At 36.7% G+C, this 23819-nt stretch overlaps 1 protein-coding gene across 1 annotated transcript in view; it reads left to right on the top strand.

Annotated features, from left to right (window-relative positions):
• The window catches only part of DPYD (dihydropyrimidine dehydrogenase), a 926643-nt gene extending 915964 nt beyond the window's left edge, over nucleotides 1–10679 (top strand). The window contains exons 23-24 of the mRNA XM_023733350.1: nucleotides 7186–7326; nucleotides 10274–10679. Coding sequence (XP_023589118.1) covers nucleotides 7186–7326; nucleotides 10274–10444 — 312 coding nt within the window. The 3' untranslated portion in view covers nucleotides 10445–10679. The remainder of the gene's footprint in view (nucleotides 1–7185; nucleotides 7327–10273) is intronic.
• Nucleotides 10680–23819: the final 13140 nt, after the last annotated feature.

Below are 23819 nucleotides of genomic sequence, written 5' to 3'. Positions count from 1 at the left end.
TTATAAAGTCTACTGAGCGCTGCCCACTTCTGTTGATATGAGAATGAATTCTCATTCTCTTTATGAAGCCTGGAATGTATCTCTAACATCTTTGAATTTCTGGGTAGAAAAATGAGTGGTTTAGGTGCACTGGTGATGTTTTCAAGGAGCCCTGGTGGTGCAGTGGTTAAGCACTCAGCTGCTAACTGAAAGGTCAGCAGTTCAAACCAACCAGCCGTTCCGTGGGAGAAAGATGCGGCAGTCTGCTTCTTTGGAGATTTACAGCCTTGGAAACCCTATGGGACAGTTCTATTCTGTCCTATAGGGTCGCTATGAGTTGGAATCAACTCGACAGCAATGGACTTGGGTTTGGGTTAGTGACGTTTTCATCTTTTCTTCCTGCTGCTTCAAGTAAAAGATCGACTGCATCTCATAAGACTGGCAAGATGGTGTTGGCAGGAGACCAGTCAGCCTGATAGAGTGGTTTATTATTTCAACTGAATTGTGAGAGGAAGGAGAAAAGTACTCAGACAAAACTGTAAACCCATATTAGATACTATGAAGCATAAAAGTGATGGCACAGAAAGAAAAATAGTGGAGGACTTGCCCAGCCATTTTCAGTAGATGCCAGAGAAATGGGCTGGGGGCATTAATATTCTCAGTTGTCTATATACCAACAAATTGCAGATAAATAATTATCAAACTGAACTTTAAAAAAAAGAGCAGAATTTTGTAAACATAATCTCTTATGTCCTATGGGGATTTGTTGAGATGTGAGTAGAATATGGCAATGGAAAGGTATATCTTGTTTGGAATAAATAGCTGTAATCAGAGGGTTGGGGAGGAGCAGTATATGTCAAAAAGATATACACTTGAATGGAAATCCGCAAACCTGAGGGTGTTGCATGGAGGAAGCAGCTGCATGCGAGTGAATTGAAAGAAAACCAGAAATGTTATCAGAAGGACTACATCAGAGAGCTCGTAACCAGATGGGTAACCTGGACAGGCAAGATAGAGGAGCAACGTAAGCCTTTACAGACTTCAGATGAAAATCCCACTCCACTAAAGGCAAAATGTCTGAAAAATTGTTGAATTGCCTTGTGGAAATTTAATCTCACAAAGGAAAGAGAAGCGATGAGAGGACTTTCTGCCCTTGGCTTATTTCTGGCTTCTTATAAAAATCTGTTGGGGGAAAAGGGAAGCTAAAGGAATCTTGACGGAAAGTAACCATCCTATGTCAAAATCTTGACGGAAAGTAACCATCCTACGTCAACTTAGAATTCCTTAGGCCAAGGAAAGGAAGTCTGAGCTTAGATATGCAAGTATCCCACCTTTAGTAAATCTAATTTCAGAAAGTTCAGAGAAAACAATAGATACAAGTCCATAGTTAGAGACCCTTTAACACATAGATGGATCAAAAAGAATGAGAAGCTGTTAGATAGAAACTTAATGATATAATTACTAAGTATCCCAAGGAGGAAGAAAAGGATTAAGCATTTAGATAACTCTGTATTTAGCAGTCATATGAGAAAAGGCAGATCACGTTACTGAAGATGAACACAAAAGAGTGGCATCAAGATTTATGGATGGGTCAGGAGTGCCAAAGCCTCAAATGATCTGAATTTGGAGAAAATATTAAGAAAAATGGAAATGTATTTTTGTCAGTTAAAAGTAAAAAGAAAAAAATATACCTACTACTTACAGCAGATGGTGTGCTGTTAAATTACAATTAGAAAGAAGAACTATTCCATTCCTATTATAATTCTATCATCCCCATAGAGAATGCTCTTAAAACTGAAAAAGGTAGGAAAAACATATTTGAGAGTTGAAGCCTAAGATAGATAATGATATGGTAAAAAGACACTTAGCATCTTTAAATGAATTTAAATCCAAGGCTTCTGGCAAGAACTTGCTGCTGAGCCTGCCCCACATAAAAAGAATATAGTCATCTGGGCCGCAGATCTGTACTGAACTAACCTTGGTCACGTCTAAACCTCATCCATCTGTCCTTCTCTTTCACTAATAAGCTCCCCTCCCTCCCCCTCCCATCCCACTCTCCCTCACCCACTTCAATTCCTAGATTCTCATTTGCTTCTTTCCTGTCTTTTGATTTACTTGCTGCTCTAATCCCCTCCTCCCAATCTGCTTTGCATTTCCTGGATCATGGTTTGTCTCTCCCCTCCCATCTCAGCATACACAAGCTGAGTCTTGCTATCAGAGTTCCACTGAATTTAAACTCAAGACCTCCCTTTCTAGGTGTGTAGTCCTTCTCCCTGCTTCCTAGCTCAGAGGGCATTTTGTAGAATATCAAGAATATGTTGCGTGCTATATTTTTGAAAGTATTTTTATATAAGATTGATTTGCCATAATACTGAACACATAAATGTTGCCCTTGGTTCTTTAGAGAAGGATAAGGTGGATGTGATAGAGGGAGAGGGGAAAATAGAAGCAGATCAGAAGCTGGAGACCTAATCCCTTTGCTATTCTGCCAAGATCATTAAACTTTTGACTTGGGAGCACTTAGTAAAGGAAGACGTTATTAAAAGTCAACATAAATTCAAAGAAAACAAACCAAATTAACTCATGTCCTATTTTGATAGGTTTATTAGGCAAGTAGTGAACATAATGTAATAAGATAAGAACATGTAATATTGATAATGGTACAAATAAGGAGATTGAACAGCCACACTCAAGTAATTTAAATATTTCCCACTGCTGCTGTCCTTGATGCTGGCCTTTAAACAGCACTTATTTACAGGAAGGGGCCCTGGTAGCAAGGTGGTTAAGAGCTCAGCTGCTAACCGAAAGGTCAGCAGTTTGAATCTACCAGCAGCTCCTTGGAAACCCTATGGGGCAGTTCTACTCTGTCCTATAGGGTCCCTATGAGTTGGAATTGACTTGACGGCAATGGGTTTGGGTTTTTTTTTTTTTTTTTGGTATTTACAGGAATTGTAGAAAGTATATTAATCAAGTGTGTGGAAGACTGGAAATTGGAAAGAGGAAGTTAACACACTAGATAACTGTTACAATTTGAAAATACTTCAATTAGCTGTAAAAAAAAAACCCTAACATATTCATATTAAGCATAATAAATTGAGTATGGATGCATCAGTGATGAGATTGGTATTCTCTATTTCCTCACTCTTTGGCCCTAAACTTTTAATATCAGCCAGAAATATTGACAGATCTCTCTTTAAAAAATACTTTTGATTATCCCAAACATGTAATCTATGACAAAGATGGGATTCAGAATTTCGTAGCCCTGTACAACAATTTGGTCAAGACTTTTATTTAAATCAGATATATCATCTATAATTTAAAGAATTTAGCAAAGCTTTCTCCACACACACACGCACACACACTTACACGTAAGCATTTCCCCTAATCAAGATGGCTGCAGCAGATTTTTTGACCACGTATATCCACAGCCTTCTTGGAATAATGAATGTAGCTTCCCTTAATCTCCACAGATGTGTGCCCAAGATGTGTAGCCATATGTATCTTACTGTTTCTGTGCATCTTTCAGCTACTCTAAGTTCCAGGATGTGTTCTCAAAAGTATTCATAAGCTGCCAGTACTACCTGGAGGTTTTAGGATTTTAACAAATGTCCACATTTTCATTTACATAGAATGATAATTATTTTTCTTTGATATTCTTTCCCAAAATAATTTGAAAGAGTTCTAATTCTTTTATCCTTTTCCAGATTAAAAAAATAAGTTTTTTTAAACAACTGTGGTGAACGAGGGGAGACTTTTTAACACTATGTGCTAATAACTTCTAAAGGCTCTAAGCATCTTGTTTTATTTAGTTTCATATTAAATTATGCTGTTCTAATAAAAGGCAACAGCTAATCTCCAATATAGAGCAAAAGGCATATATAATGTACTCAGACAGAATGTGGATTTGCTTCATACAATAAAATTTCTTAGAGATAAACATTTCTTTTGAATAAGTCATATGAGCTTGGTGGCTGATCAGGGAATTTCCTGTTTAATCATCTTTTGAATATTGGCTGATGATTTCATTCAGTCTATGACTGATTCTGTGCAACAACTCTTTTGAGTGATTTATTTACTAGATTGAAAAAATGATTTTCTATCACATATAAATAGCCTTTTATAGACAGATAGCAATCTCAAGTATTTAGTGTGTTAAAATATTATTAGAAAATATCAAACTCATTCAGATATTTTGATTATCACTGTTTTACATTTTTAAAAAGTGCTCAACTCCATTTCTGAATCTCGTATTAGTAGCTAGTAATGCTCAATCAATCAACAAGTAGCAAGTGTCCCATTCAACTATGTGCCTAATATTATGCTATATCTGTAGTGTGTAGATATATGAAAGATATATTTATTCTGACAAATATTTCAACACCTGTGATGTTTCAGTTATCTACAGGAGTGAAGTACATCCCTATAATATACAAAGATAAATAAAACACTAAGAGACTGCAACATATGAAGCCAAGTATAGAAAATATCAGTAACATAAAGTAGAATTTACTAAATAGAGAGATAACAAATGAGTCAGCATAGTAGAGTGCTTTTGATCATAGTGTTTGAAGTCAGGCTGCACTGGTCTGAATACCTGTTTTATCATTTACTTATTTTATACCTTGAGTCACAGTCATATCATCATCTATAAACTGGGTGATGTTTAAATGACAAGATGTTTTAAAAAATAGCAGTGGCCTGATATATAGTAAGTACTTAAAAGTTATCTGTTATCATTAGTTTCACAAAATAGATGCAAACAAAATGCTTTTGGCCATTGTCATGGATTGAACTGTGTCCCCCAAAAGTATCTGTCAACTTGGCTAGGTCATGATTCCCAGTATTGTATGATTGTCTGCCATTTTGTCATCTGGTGTGATTTCCCTATGTGTTGTAAATCCTATCACTATTATGTAATAAGATGGTTTAGTGGCAGTTGTACTGATAAGGTCTACAAGATTACATAGTTTTTTAGGCCAATTTCTTTTGAGATATAAAAGAGAGAAGTAAGCAGAGAGACATGGGGATCTCATACTACCAAGAAAGCAGTGCCCGGAGCAGAGTGTGTCTTTGGACCTGAGGTTCCTGCACTGAGATGCTCCCAGACCAAGGGAAGACTGATGACAAGGACCTTCCTTCAGAGTCGACACAGAGAGAAAGCCTTCCCCTCGAGCTGGCACCCTGAATTCGGACTTGTAGCCTACTGGACTGAGAGAGAATAAAGTTCTCTTTGTTAAAGCGATCCACTTGAGGTATTTCTGTTATAGTAGCACTAGCTGACTTAGACAGCCATCAAAAAAAAGAAAGAAAGGGGGTGGGGAGGCGTAATTCAGGTAATTGAGATGTCTTTGAAGAATGTAGAGAATTTTTTTTAGGGGAGATATGAAGGAAGGGCATTCCAGACAGAGGACGCAACATAAAATTAGGCCCTTAGAAGTCATTTAAAGTGTATTTAATGTGGAACATGAGTCCTGTGTAGCTAACGTACAAGGTGATTGGAAATAAGCAATAAAATTGATTTGAAAACATATTGGTAGGAAAACTTAAGTGCCAGCCTGGTGAGACTGTACTTAGTTCAATAGATTTTTGAGTCAGGTTAGCAGGAAATTTAGCCTGTATCTTTGTGTCTAGATTAAGACGTCAACATTTTATAGGGTAGACTGGGAAAGGAAGAATGATACGAGGATGAGACATCAAGTAGGCCCTTGCAGCTGCATGAAAAGTAATGGGAAATAAATTGATCATTGTTAAAGATGGTGGTAGACCTGGAAAAAGGATTCAAAAGATATTGCAGATGCTAAACTCAGAAGGCTTGATAGAGATATTGGAGCAGAGAAAAGTTGGAGCGAAACATGACTCTGGAATTTTAAGCCTCAGTGACTGGAAAATCCTAATGCTGTTCACACAACTCAGGAAATCAGAAGGAAGAGCCAGTTTTGTGTTGATGATGATAAATTCAATCTGTGATGAATTTGAGGTACCAATGTCTTGAGTTTGTACGGGCAATTCAGGATGAAGATATTGATTTGGACAGCAAGTGCCCACCCGAAACAGACTGAAGTACAGTTGAAATTATACCTTTAGCACATTGAAAATAGTGAAGACAGTATAAACTTTTCTCTCATCTTACCCTCTGAGAAATGCACAAATGCACTTTATACAATAATGTAAACTTCTTTTCAGTTTGAAAGCTTGTAGTCATGAGTGTATTGTCGTTTAGGGCTCAAATAGAAAAAAAATGAAGTAAAGAGGGATAGTCAAGGTCAGAAAAAGAAGAGCAGAAAATAAAATACCAAAGAGAATATGGAAACATGGTATTAGGTAAGAGTCAAACCTCCTTGAACATGGACCTTGAATTCAGACAAAGAATTCCTTTTTTAAAAATTAAAAACAAAAGCAGACCATCTTGACAGCATACTAATTTGGCAAACATTGTTACATTCTTCTGTTTTGTTTTATGAAACAAAGTGTTTCTTATTGTTGATGAAACATCGCCTCTGCTTCACATACTAAGCACATTTCCAATTAATACGAAGAACAAAGCAATGTGTAACCACATGAAAAAAATCTTCAGCGGTAAATGAAGAAAATTCTACTTCTTAAAAAGTAAAAGAGCATCTAATTTAACTATTAGGTCAACTTGATTAATTAGCATAAATTCAAATGTTTTAATAATGAAATATATTCTTCAAGACTTGGCAGGTGGGTATGCTACCAGGGCACATTTCTGCATGAAGTCTAGATACCAAATACAGTGATATAAATACACAGCATCACAATTTTTTCCCTCTTTCCTAGCAATCTAAAGTTGTCTAATATAAGTGTATTACCCTTTGTTGCTTTTCATTACTTTTGGATCCTTCAAGGTCCAGAACTGTGAAAAAGCCACAACTGAAGAGTGTCATTTCTTTCTCCTGCTCCACAGAAACACTGTTTTTAGATTATCCAGTAGCAAATTCTCTTGATTGCTGTTAATTAGGTTTTGTATTTCTAAGCTAGGTATATATATTGCCCATCTTTTGGAAGAGAGAAATATTTAGCTGTAATTATCATGAAAAGCATATCTACGTGAAGTATAATATCCAAAGCTTCCTAAGTTAACATAATGCAACATTATCTAAAAACAGGGACATTTGTGCTGACATTAATTATTATATGGAAATGTCTTAAAATAAAAACTCTAAGAAATTCAATGTCTCTCTTTAGGATGTAATTGGGAAAGCGCTGAAGTACCTTGGAACATTTGGTGAACTTAGCACCGTAGAGCAAGTTGTGGCCCTGATCGATGAAGAAATGTGTATCAACTGTGGTAAATGCTACATGACCTGCAATGACTCTGGCTACCAGGTAGGAATCCTGCCGTAATTAGCAGAAAGACACCGTGAGGCATGTTTCTGGCTTTTGTGGCAGAACGCATCTAGTGTTGCTAAGTGTATGATATAAAACAGATGTGTCAAAAACTTCTCTTCAACAGTAGCATATCTTTCTGTCTTCTCACCCTCATAGCATGGTATGTTTTTCGTTTGTTGTTTGTTTTTAGGAAAGCTGTAACTATGCCATTGTTCCATGTGCAATCTTATTTTAATATCATTTCATCGCCCATAAAATTGTATGTAGAAATCCAACCTAAAAGACAAAGGTACACAATTATGAGCATTGTTGTTAAATATTGTCAAGTTGATTTTTGACTCATAGCAACCCCACGTGACAGAACAGAACTGCCCATAGGGTTTTCTTGGCTGTAATTTTCACGGAAGCAGATCACGAGGTTTTTCTCCCGCAGAGCCACTGGGTGGGTTCAAACCATTAACCTTTTGGTTAACAGCCGACTGCTTAACCATTAGGCAACCAGGGCTCCTTTTTTATGAACATTAGGAAAGCATTTTGCTTTAACACAGAGGAAAAGGAAAAGAACTACAGTTTCTTACCCTGAAAGAACTGGATTCTTTCTGCCAAAAGAGAATCTGCCATTCAATATTTATTGGGCTTCTTCTCCAGAAAAAAAAGGAAAAGCATTTTCCCACCAACTAGTTGTACAAGTTGGTCCCAGAAAGGCCTTTATGTCTGGCAAAGCCAGAGTATTCCTCCTCATGAAATGATCCATTGATTCTTCCTATAGCTCCTCACCCTTTAGCTGTTAAGGGCCCTCACAGGGCAAGAAGGACAAAGTGGGGACAAGGTTCTCTTCAGGGTGGGCTATCTTGAAAACACATTCTATGAATTTCTCTTTGTGAAAGCATTAAACAGACTTTTAATTTGCTTCTTCAGTTATCTCCTCTGTATTTATAACCTGCTGTTTTTATTACTTTGACTGACTATGACCTTGAACTGGTTGAATTTTAGAAACAAATGAAAACATGATCGTATGCTCATCGTAAATGATGCCTTTAAATATAAGTTTTCCTCAAAGGCCTGGTTTATTGTGGAAGTAAGAGTTGTGTCCCCCACCCCTGGTACAGACTCCCCGGTATGGAAAACAAAATAGAAGTTCACATTAAAATTGCCAAAAACTGTAGAAAAATATTATTTTCATTAATTAAACTTATTACTCATAAAGAAGTAGTAAAGTTAAAATAAGCCCCCTTTAAGAAATCATCAATGACATTTTCTAAATAAATAAAATGCCCCATCTAAAAAATTGAAGTTCATTTACCTTATTCGACCTGGAGATATGCCCCATGTTGCTCATGGTGGGATTCTGCATACTCTGTGACCACCTAATAGTGGTATTAAGAACATATTTTAATTAAAAAAAAAGTCTTTCTCCCGAGTTAATTTGAAACTCAATTTCTATCCAATTCATCGTCTTTTTCTTACTAGGTAAAAAGTATCTCTAACAGTTATTTTGAAATGATAATCATATTATATTCACTTTAGTCTTATCTTTCCTCTAATTAGTCAATCAAAGATAAATCAAGAGGTCCTATAACTAAAATCAAAGTATCATCAGGGTTGTAATATCCTGAATCTTAGAAGTTATGACTCCCACCTTGGAATTCTAGCCTTGGTACAACTTTAGTAATATGATTTATTAGTGAGAAAAATATCATAATAATTCATTTAAAAATTTTGGAAAGTATTTGATTCTTCTATCTAAAAAAAAAATAGAAAATCAAAATGTTCAACTGAATGCTAAGTTGTTTCGCAAATTTTCAAAGTATAAGATTTCTAAGACATAAGTATTGCTTTAATTTTATTCAATCATCTCATTGGATTTCTATTTACAAAAGGATGCCGGAGGAACAGAAATAGTTTTTACCCATCCAAATAGCTATCTGAGGTGTTGTTTACTAAACATGACAGCTACTTATGTGGACAGATTTTCTTAATGTTTGTTATAGCTGCAGTTCTTGTTCAAATGTCATATAAGTGTTTCCTTAATGATCACCCATTTCATTATTCCCACTCTTGAAATATTCCTCTTTAACAGACAAATAATTATTCAAAAGAAATATTTCTTAAGGAAACATTTCTTAAGGAAAATCTCAATCCTAAATTTCACACTAGGTATTTTTATTGCTTCTTATAATTTGCTTCATGTCAAAAAAAAAAGAAGAAGAAATTATCAAGAATTATATTTTTGTTTTGAGAACAAAAGTCAGAGCAGCTTCAACGCTAAAGACCTTCCCCTGGTTCTCACAGCTGAGTAATGTCAGGGCCGGGCCAGGAAGCAAGGTGTCCTGGCTCAGCATTCAATGCTTTTTCCACTGCATGGTGGGACAACGCCTCAAACTGGCGTGGAAATCCTCACAAGTCAAAACCCGCTCTTAAAGCAATTTTTTTCGACTCCTTTCTTCTAAAAACAATATGCATTATTAGAAATCCAAACTAGTGCATTCCTTGCCCCATCTGACGGTGACACTTTTCCACTGTCGAGAACAAGGAGTGTGAGGAGGAGGAGGAGGACGTGGGAAAGCACCTCCATCGTCCGGTGGGAAACAACCCATCCTGATAAGGCTGGAAAGACCTGAGCTCTGCTTGGAACAAAGAAAACTAGAGAATTATTATGTTATGAAATATTTTCCTCACACAATGAAGAAAAATACCTCTAAGGAATTTGAAACATTGTGTTTCTAATTTACAAGGATTTCTTCTCCCTCTCTCTTTCTCTCTCTCTCTTTGTTTCTTCCCCTCCACTCTGGCAGCTCAACTGTTGCTATAGTTGCACCGCAGTGCTGGGCGTAGTTGTCTGGAAGTGCAGCTCTACCACAGTAGAGAAAATGTTGATGCTTAGATGAGGGCATTCTTGACCTTTGTTGTCAGTGACAGCAATGCTCTTTACTTCTGTTTGCAGGCTATACAATTTGATCCAGAAACCCACCTGCCCACCGTTACTGACACTTGTACAGGCTGTACTCTGTGTCTCAGTGTCTGCCCTATTATCGACTGCATCAAAATGGTTTCCAGGACAACACCTTATGAACCAAAGAGAGGCTTACCCTTAGCTGTGAATCCGGTGTGTTAAGGTGATTTGTGAAACAGTGGCTGTGAACTTTGATGCCACCTACATATGCTGATCTTTTCTAATTGTGACCATTATTTTTGGCTTTCTAGATTAAAGAGTATATAATTTCAAAATAAATTTCTAAATAAAAATACATGATTTCTAAATAAATAAATGTATAGTGCCAATGATCATTCAATTAGTGGTCATAAATGTAGTAATTCTTTTCTGAGGACAGTTGTTAAATAATTGTGTAGCAGTTAGTTGGATGTTCATGGTCAGTTGTCCATTGTGAAATATATTAACTTCTCTGTTTTAATTAATGTGACAATTTCCAAATTGCCCTATGCTGTGTTCTGTCTTTGATTTCTAATGGTAAAGGAAATTAAGTATTTTGGAACAAAGTACACTTTAACATACAAAACAATGTTTCCCAGGCAGCATTCTATAATTGAAAATTACATTTAGTTTTAACAGTTTCAAAGAAAGCATATATGAAGCACAGATGAAGAAAGCGCCATAAAAACACAAATGAGGAAAACCAAACAGTTATTTACTACAGCAGGAAAAGAAAGCCTAAAGAAGGGTTTGTAAAACTTTATTAGGGATCCTTAGCTGAAATAGCTTCTTTTTGTGTGCTAGATACTTAAAGCAAGAGTATTTGCTAACCATTCGGATAGCTCTGTGCCATTTACCACTGATTCCTGAGACAGGTGTCCAAACTCACCAATGAATCGACATGACATTCTTCTTTAAATATTTAAACTATGTTCTTAATAAGATAAGTTGTTAGGGTTGAGCTCTGGTTAAAGTCACTCTTCTGCTGTGCACAGATCTGCTCTGTGCGCTTTTAATAGTAACCTTCATGATTACAGCAATTAATGTTCAAACAAAACCCAAATTATACAGTGGGTCACGTGCTCAATTATTCAAGAATGAAAAATAAAGTATCGGTAATATATCTTAAATGTGCAAAACCAATTTGGCTAGTCTTTATTTTACTGTTTATGTTCAACTTCAAACTTAATGGAATAAACAAGAAATACAGATTTTCTGTAACCGCCAAATAATATTTTTCTATTTTTCATGATCAGTAAATAGCATCATATAGGTTCTTTCTCTCTTCTTTGTGGAATATTTTTATCTGAATCTATATAGTAAATCTGTAATTCCTATGCTGTGGCATACTTCTAGGTAAATGTAAAATCTAGAAAAAAAATTTAATTATGCACATGTATCAGAAAATCGGTATGATTGAGTAATATCAAATAAAATTTTATAAAGCATTTTAAATAACATGATCTTTTGTTGCCTCTTTTGCAAATACATTCTCATGTTATAATAGTATCCTCAAAATTCTTGTTTACTTGAGATATGTGAAGGTGACCTTCTTTGGAAATAGGCTCTTTGCAGATGTAATCATGTTAAAATGAGGTCACACTGGATTAGGGTAGGCACTAATCCAACGACCGATGTCTTTATAAGAGGAGAATTTGGACACAGAAACACCACACAGGGAGAATTCTGTTTGACAACACTGGCAAAGATTGGAGTGATGAGTCTACAAGCCAGGGACTCAAAGGCTTGCTGGCAACTACCACAAACTGAGAGAAAGATATGGAACAGATTCTCTTTCAGAGCCTCCCAAAAGGCCAAAAACTTGATTTCAGACGTCTGGCCTCCAATAGTGTGAGAGAATAAATTTTTGTTGTTTCAAGCCATCCAGTTCTTGGTAATTTGTTATAGCAGCCCTGGAAATCTAATACACCTATCCACCATTCAAATTTTGAGGTGGAACAGTATGTGGTTAGTTCTACAGTAAATTCCATTCAAATGTATGTATAATGCTAGTTCAAATTAATGAAGGTGATACCAGTATAATTATTCAAATGTTTCACTTCTTATCCTTCTTAACCAGCTTTCCCAACTGAATTTGATTCTATTCTGCCCAAATGCATCCTTCACTGGGTACCAGCCGAGGTTTCTTGCAATGGCCCATGGGCAGAAACAAAGGGAAAATAGCAGTGTGTCTACCTTGAAGATGCCATCTTCACTATAGGAAGCATCCATGTTTCTTAACATTACTCCTTAATACCAAACCAAACCACTTGCCAGTGAGTTGATTCTGACTCATGGTGACTCTGTGTGTCAGAGGAGAACTGTGCTCCATAGAGTTTTAAATGGTTGATTTTTCAGAAGATCGATCACCAGACCTTTTTCACAAGCTGCCTCTGAGTGGTCTCGAACCGCCAGTCTTTTGTTCACTAGCCAAGCTTGTTAATCTGTTCACCACCCAGGGACTCCACTCCTTACATAGTTGTATGGTATCGATGCTCATTAAACTGGCTCTCTCTTCCCTCTTGTCATGATGGGGAGGGGGCATTTTAACTTTTGGAGTTGGTGACTGCTTAGCTAAGTTCCCCCCAAAAAATAAGTGTGCCAGGGCTACATGGATGCCATAGTAATGTATTACCCCTTGTCATGGATTGAGTTATGTCCCCCAAAAAATGTGTGGGTCATAATTCTCAGTATTGTATGATAGTGTACCATTTCGTAATCTGATGTGATTTTCTTATGTGTTGTAAACTCTATCATTATGATGAGGTTACATATGATTTCCCTATGTGTTATAAATTCAATCACTATCATTTAATAAAATGGATTAGTGGCAGTTATACTGATGAGGTTTACAAGATTGGATAGTGTCTTAAGCCAATCTCCTTTGAGATATAAAAGAGAGATGCGAGGAGAGACACATGGGAACTTCATACCACCAAGAAAGCAGTGCCAGGAGCAGAGCGCGTCCTTTGGACCTGAGATTCCTGTACAGAGAATATTCGAGACCAAGGGAAGACTGATGACATGGACCTTCCTCCAGAGCCGATGGAGAAAGTGTTCCCCCGGAGCTGACACCCTGAATTTGGACTCGTAGCCTACGGGACTGTGAGAGAATCCTTCTCTTTGTTAAAGCCATCCACTTGTGGTATTTCTGTTACAGCAGCACTAGATGACTAAGACACCCCTATCTCAATATGATGAGAAATTTTTACATGTAATGAACTGAGGGAATTCTTCAGCCTTCTGGGGATATTGTGAAAAAATATTATATATATATGTATATATAAAGCCCACTACTGTCAAGCTGATTCGACTCATAGTGACCCCATAGGGTTTCCAAGGCTGTAAATCTCTACAGAAGCAGACTGCAAGATCTTTCTCCCACAGAGCGGCTGTTGGTTTCAAACCACCAACCTTTTAGTTAGCAGTCGATCGCTTTAACCACTGCACCAGCAGGGCTCTCAGCGCTCGGTTAAGAGCTCGGCTGCTAACCAAAAGGTCGGCAGTTTGAATCAACCAGCTGCTGCTTGGAAACCCTATGGGGCAGTTCTCCTCTGTCCTATAGGGTTCCTATGAGTTGCAATCTACCCAAGGACAATGGGTTTTACATATGTATATGTATATACACGTTCATATATGTCTATATATGCCCGAGTCCTTTTCAAGACACTGACCACCAGGCAGAAATTCCCTTAATAGAGATTAAAGAAAAAAGAAGTTTATATCCTTTGCAGCCTGTTCTCATCACAATTTATGGGTATGAGAAAGAGTAGACACAATGCTTTAGCTCTTAACTACTTTGGAGAACTGCAGAGTGGCCAGGTCTTTGAGGTAGGCCATGGCAATCAGTAATTTTACACAAGTTTGTTCCTCACTGAAATTTATTTCTGTTGCATTCACTTTCTGCTTTGCACTAAGAAGCTTTTCTTACCCATGCATTTATAGGAAACATAACTCAATTTTCCATGTGTGGCTTGCAGAGAGACTCAGAATAAGGGAAGAATAAAAATCATATTACTCTGTCCAGCAAGAGACCACCTAACACCCCATTCTCTGGCTCCTCACCTCTAGACATGAGTAGGGGCATAAGACCAGACCAGGCAGGGCTGGGGTCTAACACTGAGCGAATGTTTCTTATGTCTAAGAAAATAAACTGTTTTACATATAGCTCATTTGAATGTTATAATGATCAAAGACAGGTGCTATCGTTTTCTCCCATTTTACAAATGTGGTCACACGTGCTTAAAGAGTGAAAGTAACTGTTCAAGGTCACATAACTATTAGGTGTATTTCTATGTGCTCTTGGTTCTATCCAATATACCATTCTGCTTTCCCCCTTTTGTTCATCAATCTCTTCATTCATTCAGCAAATATTTATCAAACAAATAATATGTACCAAGCACTGGGCTAAGGGATGAGGGTATGAACTCAAATGATGCATGTTCCCTCACTTCGAGGAGCTTGCCAGCTATAGAAGAATTGAATGTATAAGCTATAACAGCACATGTGAGGAGTGCTAGGAAAGCCATCTTTGGAGAAGAAACATCTAAAGCAAACTCCCTTGACGAGACGCTAATTAAGACAAGTTTTGAGCTCATAACAGAATTTCCTAAATAGGTAACCAGAGAAGGACAACTCAAACAGCGAAAACATGAAACAAAGCATAAAGCTGTAAAAAAGTCTGAATTTTCAGGAAACTACAAGATCTTGGGATTAACTAGGGCAAAGGGAACATATGGCGGGAAGTAAGGCAGAGAGGATGAGGCAGGGTTGGATCATATAATGCCTCAGGGAATCAGAATCACGTTCTGTTCATTCACTAATTCAAAAATATTTATTAAGAACCTGCCAAGCACTTAGTAGTTGCTGGTGATTCAACTATGAACAAGACAGACATGATTTCTGCCTTGCCGAGCTGACATTTTAGTGGGGGATACAAAAACAAATAGACAGCAAATTATAGAAAATTCTATGGCAGAAACAACAGGGCCTGAGATAGAAACAAGGAGGTACTTATTCTTCATAGGGTGACCAGGGAAATCCTGACGGATGGGAAGGAACCAACCATGTAGGATTAGGAGAGAGTGTGTTCCAGAAGGAGGAACAGCAAGTGTAAAGTCCCTGAGATTGGAAAGAGCCTGACTTATGCAAATGACTAAAAAGATAGATTGAGGAGGAGTAGTAAACAGGAATGCCTAAAATCTATACAAACTGTAGACTAGAGGAAGTCTGTAGATTTCCCCCTTCTCCCAATCTGATAGCAGCATTCACCCTTTGTATACAGTTGATGCCAACATCGATACCTCCAACTTGGACATCTATTCAAGTCCCTGACCATTTGCTGCATTTAGATATCTCAAATTCAAGTTCAAAATCAAAATAGTTATTTTCCTTACCCTTTATCCTCCCTCCTCACGTCCAGTTATTTATCATGTCTAATGATTTTACCCTTAAACATTTCCCAAGTCTTTCTCCAGCTATCCATTGTACAAGCCACCATGGTTCATTCCTCCGTTGTTTATTACCCAGCTCCTGGAATAACTTCCTAACCGGCCTTCAACTTTCAGGCTCCACATACTCCTACTCATTCAGCACTATCCTAGATTACTTGCAAACATGAATATCCCATCGTATTCTTCCACCACTATAAAATACTCAAGATTCCTCCATTTGGTAACAAATTAAATACCACAGTCTCCTTAAAATAGAATTCTGATTTTTCTACTAAGGCTCCCTACTACCGTTCTAACCATATATCTCTTACATAACCTGAGCTCTATTCTCTCTTGCCCAGGCATGTTCCACATCTTCTCACTGCTATTCCTGTGCTAATTTTGTTTCTTCTACCCTCAACCCACATAAAATAATCAGAACAACAGCAACAATAATCAAAACTGTTATTAAGTACATAGTATTCACCAGGGACTAGTCTAAGTATGGAGTTCCTAGGTGGCACAAACGGGCTCAGCGGCTAGCCAAAAGGGAGGAGTTTTGCACTCACCCAGAGAAGCCTTGGAGGAAAGTCCTGGTGATCTATTTTTGAAAAATCAGCCATTGAAAACCCTGTGGAGCACAGTTCTACTGATACACATGGGATCGTCATGATTGGAGATCAACTGGATGGCAACTAAGTACTTTGCAAATGGAGAACCTTCTCCATGGAACATTTCTGTATCCTTCCAATAGGAAGATTTCTTTTTCTTTTCCTTTTGATTTCTCTTGTGTATCGTAACTCATTTAAGACAAAAATGTTTATTGCATGGAAGATAAAGTACAGTCTTTAAGGTTTGATACTTGGCTATCGCTTCATTTCTTATGACTTCAGACAAACAAACCTCAATTTATTAATCTGTAAAAGTGATATTAGAATAGTTTTTACTTGCAAAGGTTATTGTGAGGTTAAAACAAGATGGTGCTGGCCCATCTAACGAACTCTTATTGAATAAGTATTCAATGATTTTTTTTTTCTTATGTAGAATCACCCTACAGTCAAACACTTTAGAAAACAAAGAAATGTTTTGTATGTAAATCCTCTTCTGCCTCTTCTCTTATGTGTCTGTATTTTAAGATCAAAATGTTTATGCCTGAACTGATTGTAACATCCTACCTGTTCCCTCATTAATAATGAGTTAAATGAAATCTTTAACAGGTATTCAGATTTTAAAAAAATATAACGGAGCCCTTGTAATCAAATTATACTTTATAATAAAGAATTTCAATAATAAAAACATGCATACTCAGTAACTAAGATGTTATTTAATATAGTTTTTTGATACCAGCAGAAGTCTATCTTATTCTGAATACTCATGTGAGAGCTTTATTACTTCAATAAAATAACTTAAAAATTTATACTGACTTTGTATGTTGAGAAAAAAATTACCTGTGGATATTAAGAATATTTATATAAATCATACATTTTTAATGCAGAACAAATTCTTCTAGCACTGTTTTAAAAATCTATTACCACCAAAAAAAAATCAATACGTAAATAAAACATTGACAGGAGCTGTGGGCTGTCACTGATAAGAAGGTGAAAACTAATACTTACTGAGCATCTCCTTCTAACCAGGCACTTCACATACACTATCTCATTTAACAACACAGTAATTCAGTCAAGTAGAAGTTATTAACCCCATTTCACAAATGAAAATACAAAGGCTCAAAGAGTTTACATGGTTTACCATTTACCCAGGACTATACATTGCTTAGAAACCCTGGTGGTGTAGTGGTTAAGAGCTATGGCTGCTAACAAAAAGGTCAGCGGTTCGAATCCTCCAGGTGCTCCTTGGAAACCCTAGGGGGCAGTTCGACTCTGTCCTATAGGGTCGACTATGAGTCGGAATCAACTTGATGGCAATGGGTTTGGTTTTTTTGGTTTTATACATTGCACAGGGCAAAGTCACTACTTAAACCCAATGTTCCATCCACCCACTATAATTACATGGGCCACAATGCACGCTCCCCATCTTCACTTGAGTCTCTCAAGCCTTCTTACAATACGAAAATAGTTATTCATCTTACATAGAGTATTAGAATCTAGATTTCCAACTTGTTGAGTGTGTTAACTTGGATAAGTTAACTAGACTTGCTGGGTCTCAATTTCATCATCTAGAAGTGGAGAAGATAATAGTCCTATATTTGATAAGTTAGAGATAATTATAATTACCCTTGCTACTATTCATGGGCATAGAAATTTCAAATACAGTTTAAAGAAATAAAAGCCTTCTAAGTAAAATCGGCATTTGCGAGACTCAGAATCAGACTGTCATAGTAATAACTGGTAGTATTACTTCCTAAGCTAACATTCATCATCTGTAGCAATCTCACAAAAAGATATTCCATGCAGTTGGAAGATCAAGATTATAAATGAGAAAAAAAAAAGACGAGAGGAGTAATATCACCAATTCTGACAAATATATAAGACCCCAGCAATAAAACTTAACATACCATTTTTTATGTTTTACATTTGCCATTTTAAGCAAATGACACCTTCAATTATTTCTTCACTCTTTGACACATGTGATCTCATTTTATCCTCTCAATTTCATAAATTGTATAGAGAAGATATTGTTATTTCTGTTTTTTTTTTAAAAAGGAAATTAAAAGACAAAGAGACAAGTGACTCACTTAAATTGACACTTAATTGGTGCCACCTTTGGAAATGAAGCTCAGCCCACTTAACTCTCAGACAGTGTCCTCCCTGCCAGATCATTTTGCTAAGTGACTAGTCTATATTTTGCCATAATGTGGATATTTGGAGATGCGTTATTCACGTGTTCATGGCCTTAGGTTACCAGTAAGTGGCCTGAAGAAATCATGTAATAACTGTTGTCTGAAAGGGTTAAGATACGGCCCTTAGTAACAAGCTTACTACTTAGCAGGATCTGGTCTACTTCTATCCTATGAAGTTAATCCAATTAACAGAAAAGCCATTGGACACACTGTTACGTACCCAGAGCTGTAACATTTTCCACTTGCCCACAGATGAACACAGTTCAGCAAACTAACTGCTGACTGAAAATTTGGACCAGACCCTTAATGACTGTGGGAGATTCGCGTAGTCTGCTGCTCTCTTTCATTAATTAATATGCTACGATTAATTAATAAGCTATCTCTTGTATTAATTAGTATGGATTCTCCTCTTAAATTATTTTTAAAATTACAGATGACATCTTTGAAATGGTTAGCACAATCTGGGTTGGAAACCTGTACAGCTGACTGTCCTTTTGAGTGTGTTAGCCTTTCATTAACCCATCTAGAGCATTTATAGACTCTGATATTGTCTTTCATAGTAGCCATATTTGCTATTTTTCTAATATGCACTGTAAACTGCTGTGCCATAAAAGAAGCCAAGCCACTTTGTCACTGGTAAATAGTCTACAGTAGTGAGTCATATTGATTTGTGTATCTGTGCCGTGATTTACTTATAGGATTTCTATAGTGCTTTTCCACATGTTGTGTTCCCCAAGCACCGAGACCTTTCTGTGTGTGCTTCTCTTCCTAGGTCCCTACCTTCTTTATTCCACTATCATGGATGAATTCGGGAGCCCTGGTGGCACAGTGGTTATGAGCTCAGTCTTCTAACCAAATATGTTGGCAGTTGGAATCCACCAGCTGCCCCTTGGAAACCGTATGGGCAGTTCTACTCTGTCCTATAGGATTGCTGTGAGTCAGAATCGACTCGATGGCAATAGGGTTTTGGGGGTATGGATGAATTCAAGTTTACATACTGCTGGCACTTTTCAAAGAGTTTCATTAATCAACATATGGGTCAAGATTTCCTCTCTTATCAGTAATTTTCCTTTATGTTTTACTGTTGAAAATGAGATCTACCTGCTTATTAATAGTGTTGGTTTATTCGTCTTTTCTTAGCCTTCGGTGGTGTCAGTCTCAATGGAACCTTGGTATTTGGTCAAAGATCAAATATCAAATATATATGTATGCACATACACACACTTAGAAGTGTGCATAAACACACGTATGTTAAGGTTTAAGATTAGTGTAAAGGTTAAGTCTGCACGCTTCTCTTGGAGGTATAAGAACCTCAGCAGAAGATAAGAACCTTTCAATTCAGTTTATGTCTTTAGGCAAGAAACTCAAAGACGCTTAGTGCCTGTGTCAGAAGGGAAGCTTTTAAGTAAAAGGTGGAGGCAGGGCTTAAGGATTCAGGGCAGGACTGCAGGAAGCTAACTGCGACTTTTTTTATACTCATTTCTGTTTTGCAACATTTAGGAGATCACATCTTGCTCCTTTTTATACGCTGTGATGTTTTGATGGGCTTCAATCAACATGTGTGGCTAGTGAGGAGAAAAAAAGTGAAACTAATGATAGTTCATTTTCTCTTTCGAAACTTTAGGCATGGATAATTTTTATTACACTCCAAAGTCTTGCTGCCAATTACGACCAGTGACAATGCTTCCTGTTGCAATATTGTTGTGGTGACCATTACAATAAAACCATTGAAAGTTTCCTAAAGACAAGAATTTCCTATCTTTATGTTCTTCTCTGCTAATGACGGCTGTATAGGAGTCCAAGAAACTAGCCAATTAAGAACACCAGAGATAAAACAGCTACATTAAAGATACAAAGAAAATGGTTAGGTATTCCAAAACCAATTACTGTCCTCCTCGCTTTTCTGAATTCCCAGCCTATATATCAGACTGTTCACTGGACAATGGAATATTCAAATATAAGTCCTCAAATGCACTATGCCTAAAATCAATTTTTTATCTCATCGTTGGTTCAAAAGCATTTCTTCCTCCTACATATATAATGGCTTCATACTTCTTCCAGTCACCGAGGATTAATAATTAGAATTACAATCAACAATTCCTTCTCTTTCATCCCTAACTCTTCTTTTCTTTCCTGCCCCATACCAGTCAGACTTTTTATTTCAAGTGACAGAAAACCCAACCCAGACTGACTTAGGGGGGAAAAAAAGAGAAGAAAAAAGAAATTTATTGATTCACATAACCAAAAAAACCAGAGGTAGAGTTCACTGCAGGTTCTACTGAATCCAGAGTTTCAAACAATAGTATCATCAGAATTATATTTCCCTTCATCCCTGTTCTGCCTTCTGAGGCTTCACTTCCAGACTCTACAGGTGAGCCCTGGAGCTTAAGGTCCATATTACCTTTAAGATCTGTGTGGTAGGCAGAATAATGGCTTCCCAATGATACCTGTGTTCTAATTCCTGGAACCTGTGAATATGTTAAATGGCAAGAGAGAATTAAGGCTGCAGAGTGAATTTAATTTACCACTCATCTGATCTTAAAGTGGAGTGATTATCTTGAATTATCCAGGTGAGCCAAATGTAATCACAATGGTCCTTATAAATTGAAGAGGGAGGTAGAAGAGAGAGATTGTCATAGTGACGCATAATGAGAAAGGCTCAAGTAGCCATTGCTAGCTTTGAAGGTGAAAGGGGGCCTTGAGCCAAGGAATGAGGGTAGCCTCCAGAATCTGGAACAAGTGAGAAAACGGATTCTCTGCTAGAGACCCCAGAAAGGAAGGCAGTCCTGTGGCACTCTGATTTTGGCCCAGTGAGAACCATGTTGGACTTCCAACCTCCCAAACTGTAAGATAATAAATTTGTGTTGTTGTACGCCACTAAATTTGTGGCAGTTTGTTACAGCATCAATAGAAAATGTGTATACTCTGCAAGGGCCAAGAGACTTCTGCGGACTTCTGTCCTCCTTCTATGTCCTTGCTGTTACCCATTGTGAGAGAATGGATGCTGGATGGCCAAAAAAAAAAAAAAAAAAAAAAAATCCATTACAGTCTCCCCCACTGCATCCCTCCCATCATTTGCTAGTTCCTATAATTCTGTCTCTGAAATGTCTATGAGAAGCATTCCCACATCTACTTTAACTCTCACTGCCCTATTATAGGTCTTTATCAAGGGACCTAAAAAGATAATTTTAAGGCCCCTCCCAGCTCTGTTTTTGGTATCAAGTATCTAAGCTATAAAGAAATAAAGTCAGAATTAAAAACTCATCATTCATTTGTGCCCTAGAATTAGCAGATTACATGGATACAGAAGATGACACATATTTTTAAAGGGAGATTTATTATGATTTTTGTCTTATGGGCTAGCTATTTTTTAATAAATTTATTTTATTAAAATATAACACATACATAAAAATGCACAAATCATAAGTTTCAACTTGAAGAATTATCACAAAGAGAACACACTCGTTTAACCACCACCCAAATTGACAAATATCCCTGTATTCCTGAAACCCTCCTTGGACCCTTTCCTTTCCCCCAAAATAACCACTGTCCCAACCTCTAACACCATGGTAGTTTTGCCTATTTTTTAACTTTATATAAGTGGAACCACCCAGTATTTTTTTTGTCTGGTTTCTTTCACTCAACATAATCCTTGGGAGAATCATTTATGTCATTGTATGTAATATTAATTTAGGCATTTTCATTGCTGTATAATATTCCACTGCATGAATATGACATAACTTTGTATTTATGTTATTACTGAAGAATATTTAGGTTGTTGGCAATTTTTTTACCATTACAAATAATACTGACATAAACATTCTTATGTGTGTCTTTTGTGTATAAATGTACACATTTCATTGGATGAAAAACCAGGAGCAGAATTGTTGAATCATAGAAATTGTCTGTTTAGTTTTTCTTGTGCTACTAAATTGTTTCCAAAATGGTTGCACTAATTTACACTCCCAAAAGAAGCAGTCAAGTTGTTCCACACCCTTGCCAACGCTTTATATTGGCAACGTATTTTTTTAGCCATTCTAGTGGGTATATAGTGGCAAATATTTCATAAACAAGAAACAAAGGCACTAATCATGAAGAAAAATTAATAAAGGACTACATTAAAATTAGGATTTTTTTAAATTAAAAAATATCATTAAGAGAATGAACAGGCAAATCAGAGTTAGAAAATATATTTGCAATACATATATTTGACAAAGAATCCATGTCCAGAACATAAAACAATCCCTACAAATCAACAAGAAAAAGACCACCCAATAGAACAAATGGGCAAAAGGCATGAATAGACATTGTACGAAAGAGGATATTCAAATGATTCTTCTCCCCAAAGTAACCACTCTCCCAACCTCTAAAACCATGCTACTTTTGCTTATTTTTGAACTTTCTATAAATGGAACCACCCAGTATATATTTTTTGTCTGGTTTCTTCCCCACAACATTATCCCTGGGACAGTCGTTTATGTCATTTATGTCAAACATATAAAAAGGTGCTTAACTTCGTTAGGTGTCAAGGTATTAAAAATTTAATAAAACCATGATTTTAGAATCCAAATCCTGAAGTAAGGTACAATCCCACTAGCTAGAGAAAAAATCTGAAATAATTGTAGCAAATAGAAAATTCAGAAGCTGCCTAGTCCCTAACCAGATTATGATTGGGAAGTTAATGAAATTTAGCCTCCAAGTTTCATGCTGAGGCAAAATGTGAAATGAAGTACTCTTAATCTTTATGCATTTTTAAGGGTTTATTTAGGAAATGTGGTTTATTAATTTTGGCATCGGTAAGTTTTAATGGTTGGATGACTGTCAATTTCAGAGGGTTTAAAAGACACCTTCCTTAAAGAAGATGTTCATGATAATTAAAAAAACCCACATGGAACTTGTCATGAAGTTGAAAATTGTAGATGACTTGTTTGGTACAGCAATACTAAAGAAAACCATATTTTTCATATTACTATTAATATTTTTACACTCAGGCAAGAGGTGTTTACAAATCAACACTCTTCATCACTGTGCTTTAAATAGCAGAGACAGTTTCACATTCATCAAATAATAATTATTAAGAACTTTCAGGTGGCAGGGCTGCCCAAATTATCATGAAATTATTGGGCCTACACATATATACATTTTAGATCAATTTTATCAGCTAGGCAAGCATGGCTTCTTTTGGTTGCATAGAGCAGAGATTCATATCACAGGATACAGTGAGGAGTATGGCAGCCCTAAGTCTAACAAAAGTGCTGTAACATCCACTCAATCAAAAAATTAAGAACAAGGAGCCCTGGTGGCACAGTGGTTAAAACTCTCACGT

The sequence above is a fragment of the Trichechus manatus genome, unplaced genomic scaffold (genome assembly GCF_000243295.1).
Source record: "Trichechus manatus latirostris isolate Lorelei unplaced genomic scaffold, TriManLat1.0 scaffold00058, whole genome shotgun sequence".
Lineage (NCBI taxonomy): Eukaryota > Metazoa > Chordata > Mammalia > Sirenia > Trichechidae > Trichechus > Trichechus manatus.
The sequence above is the reverse complement of the archived record's forward strand: the minus strand, read 5'-3'. Positions and strand labels throughout refer to the sequence as shown.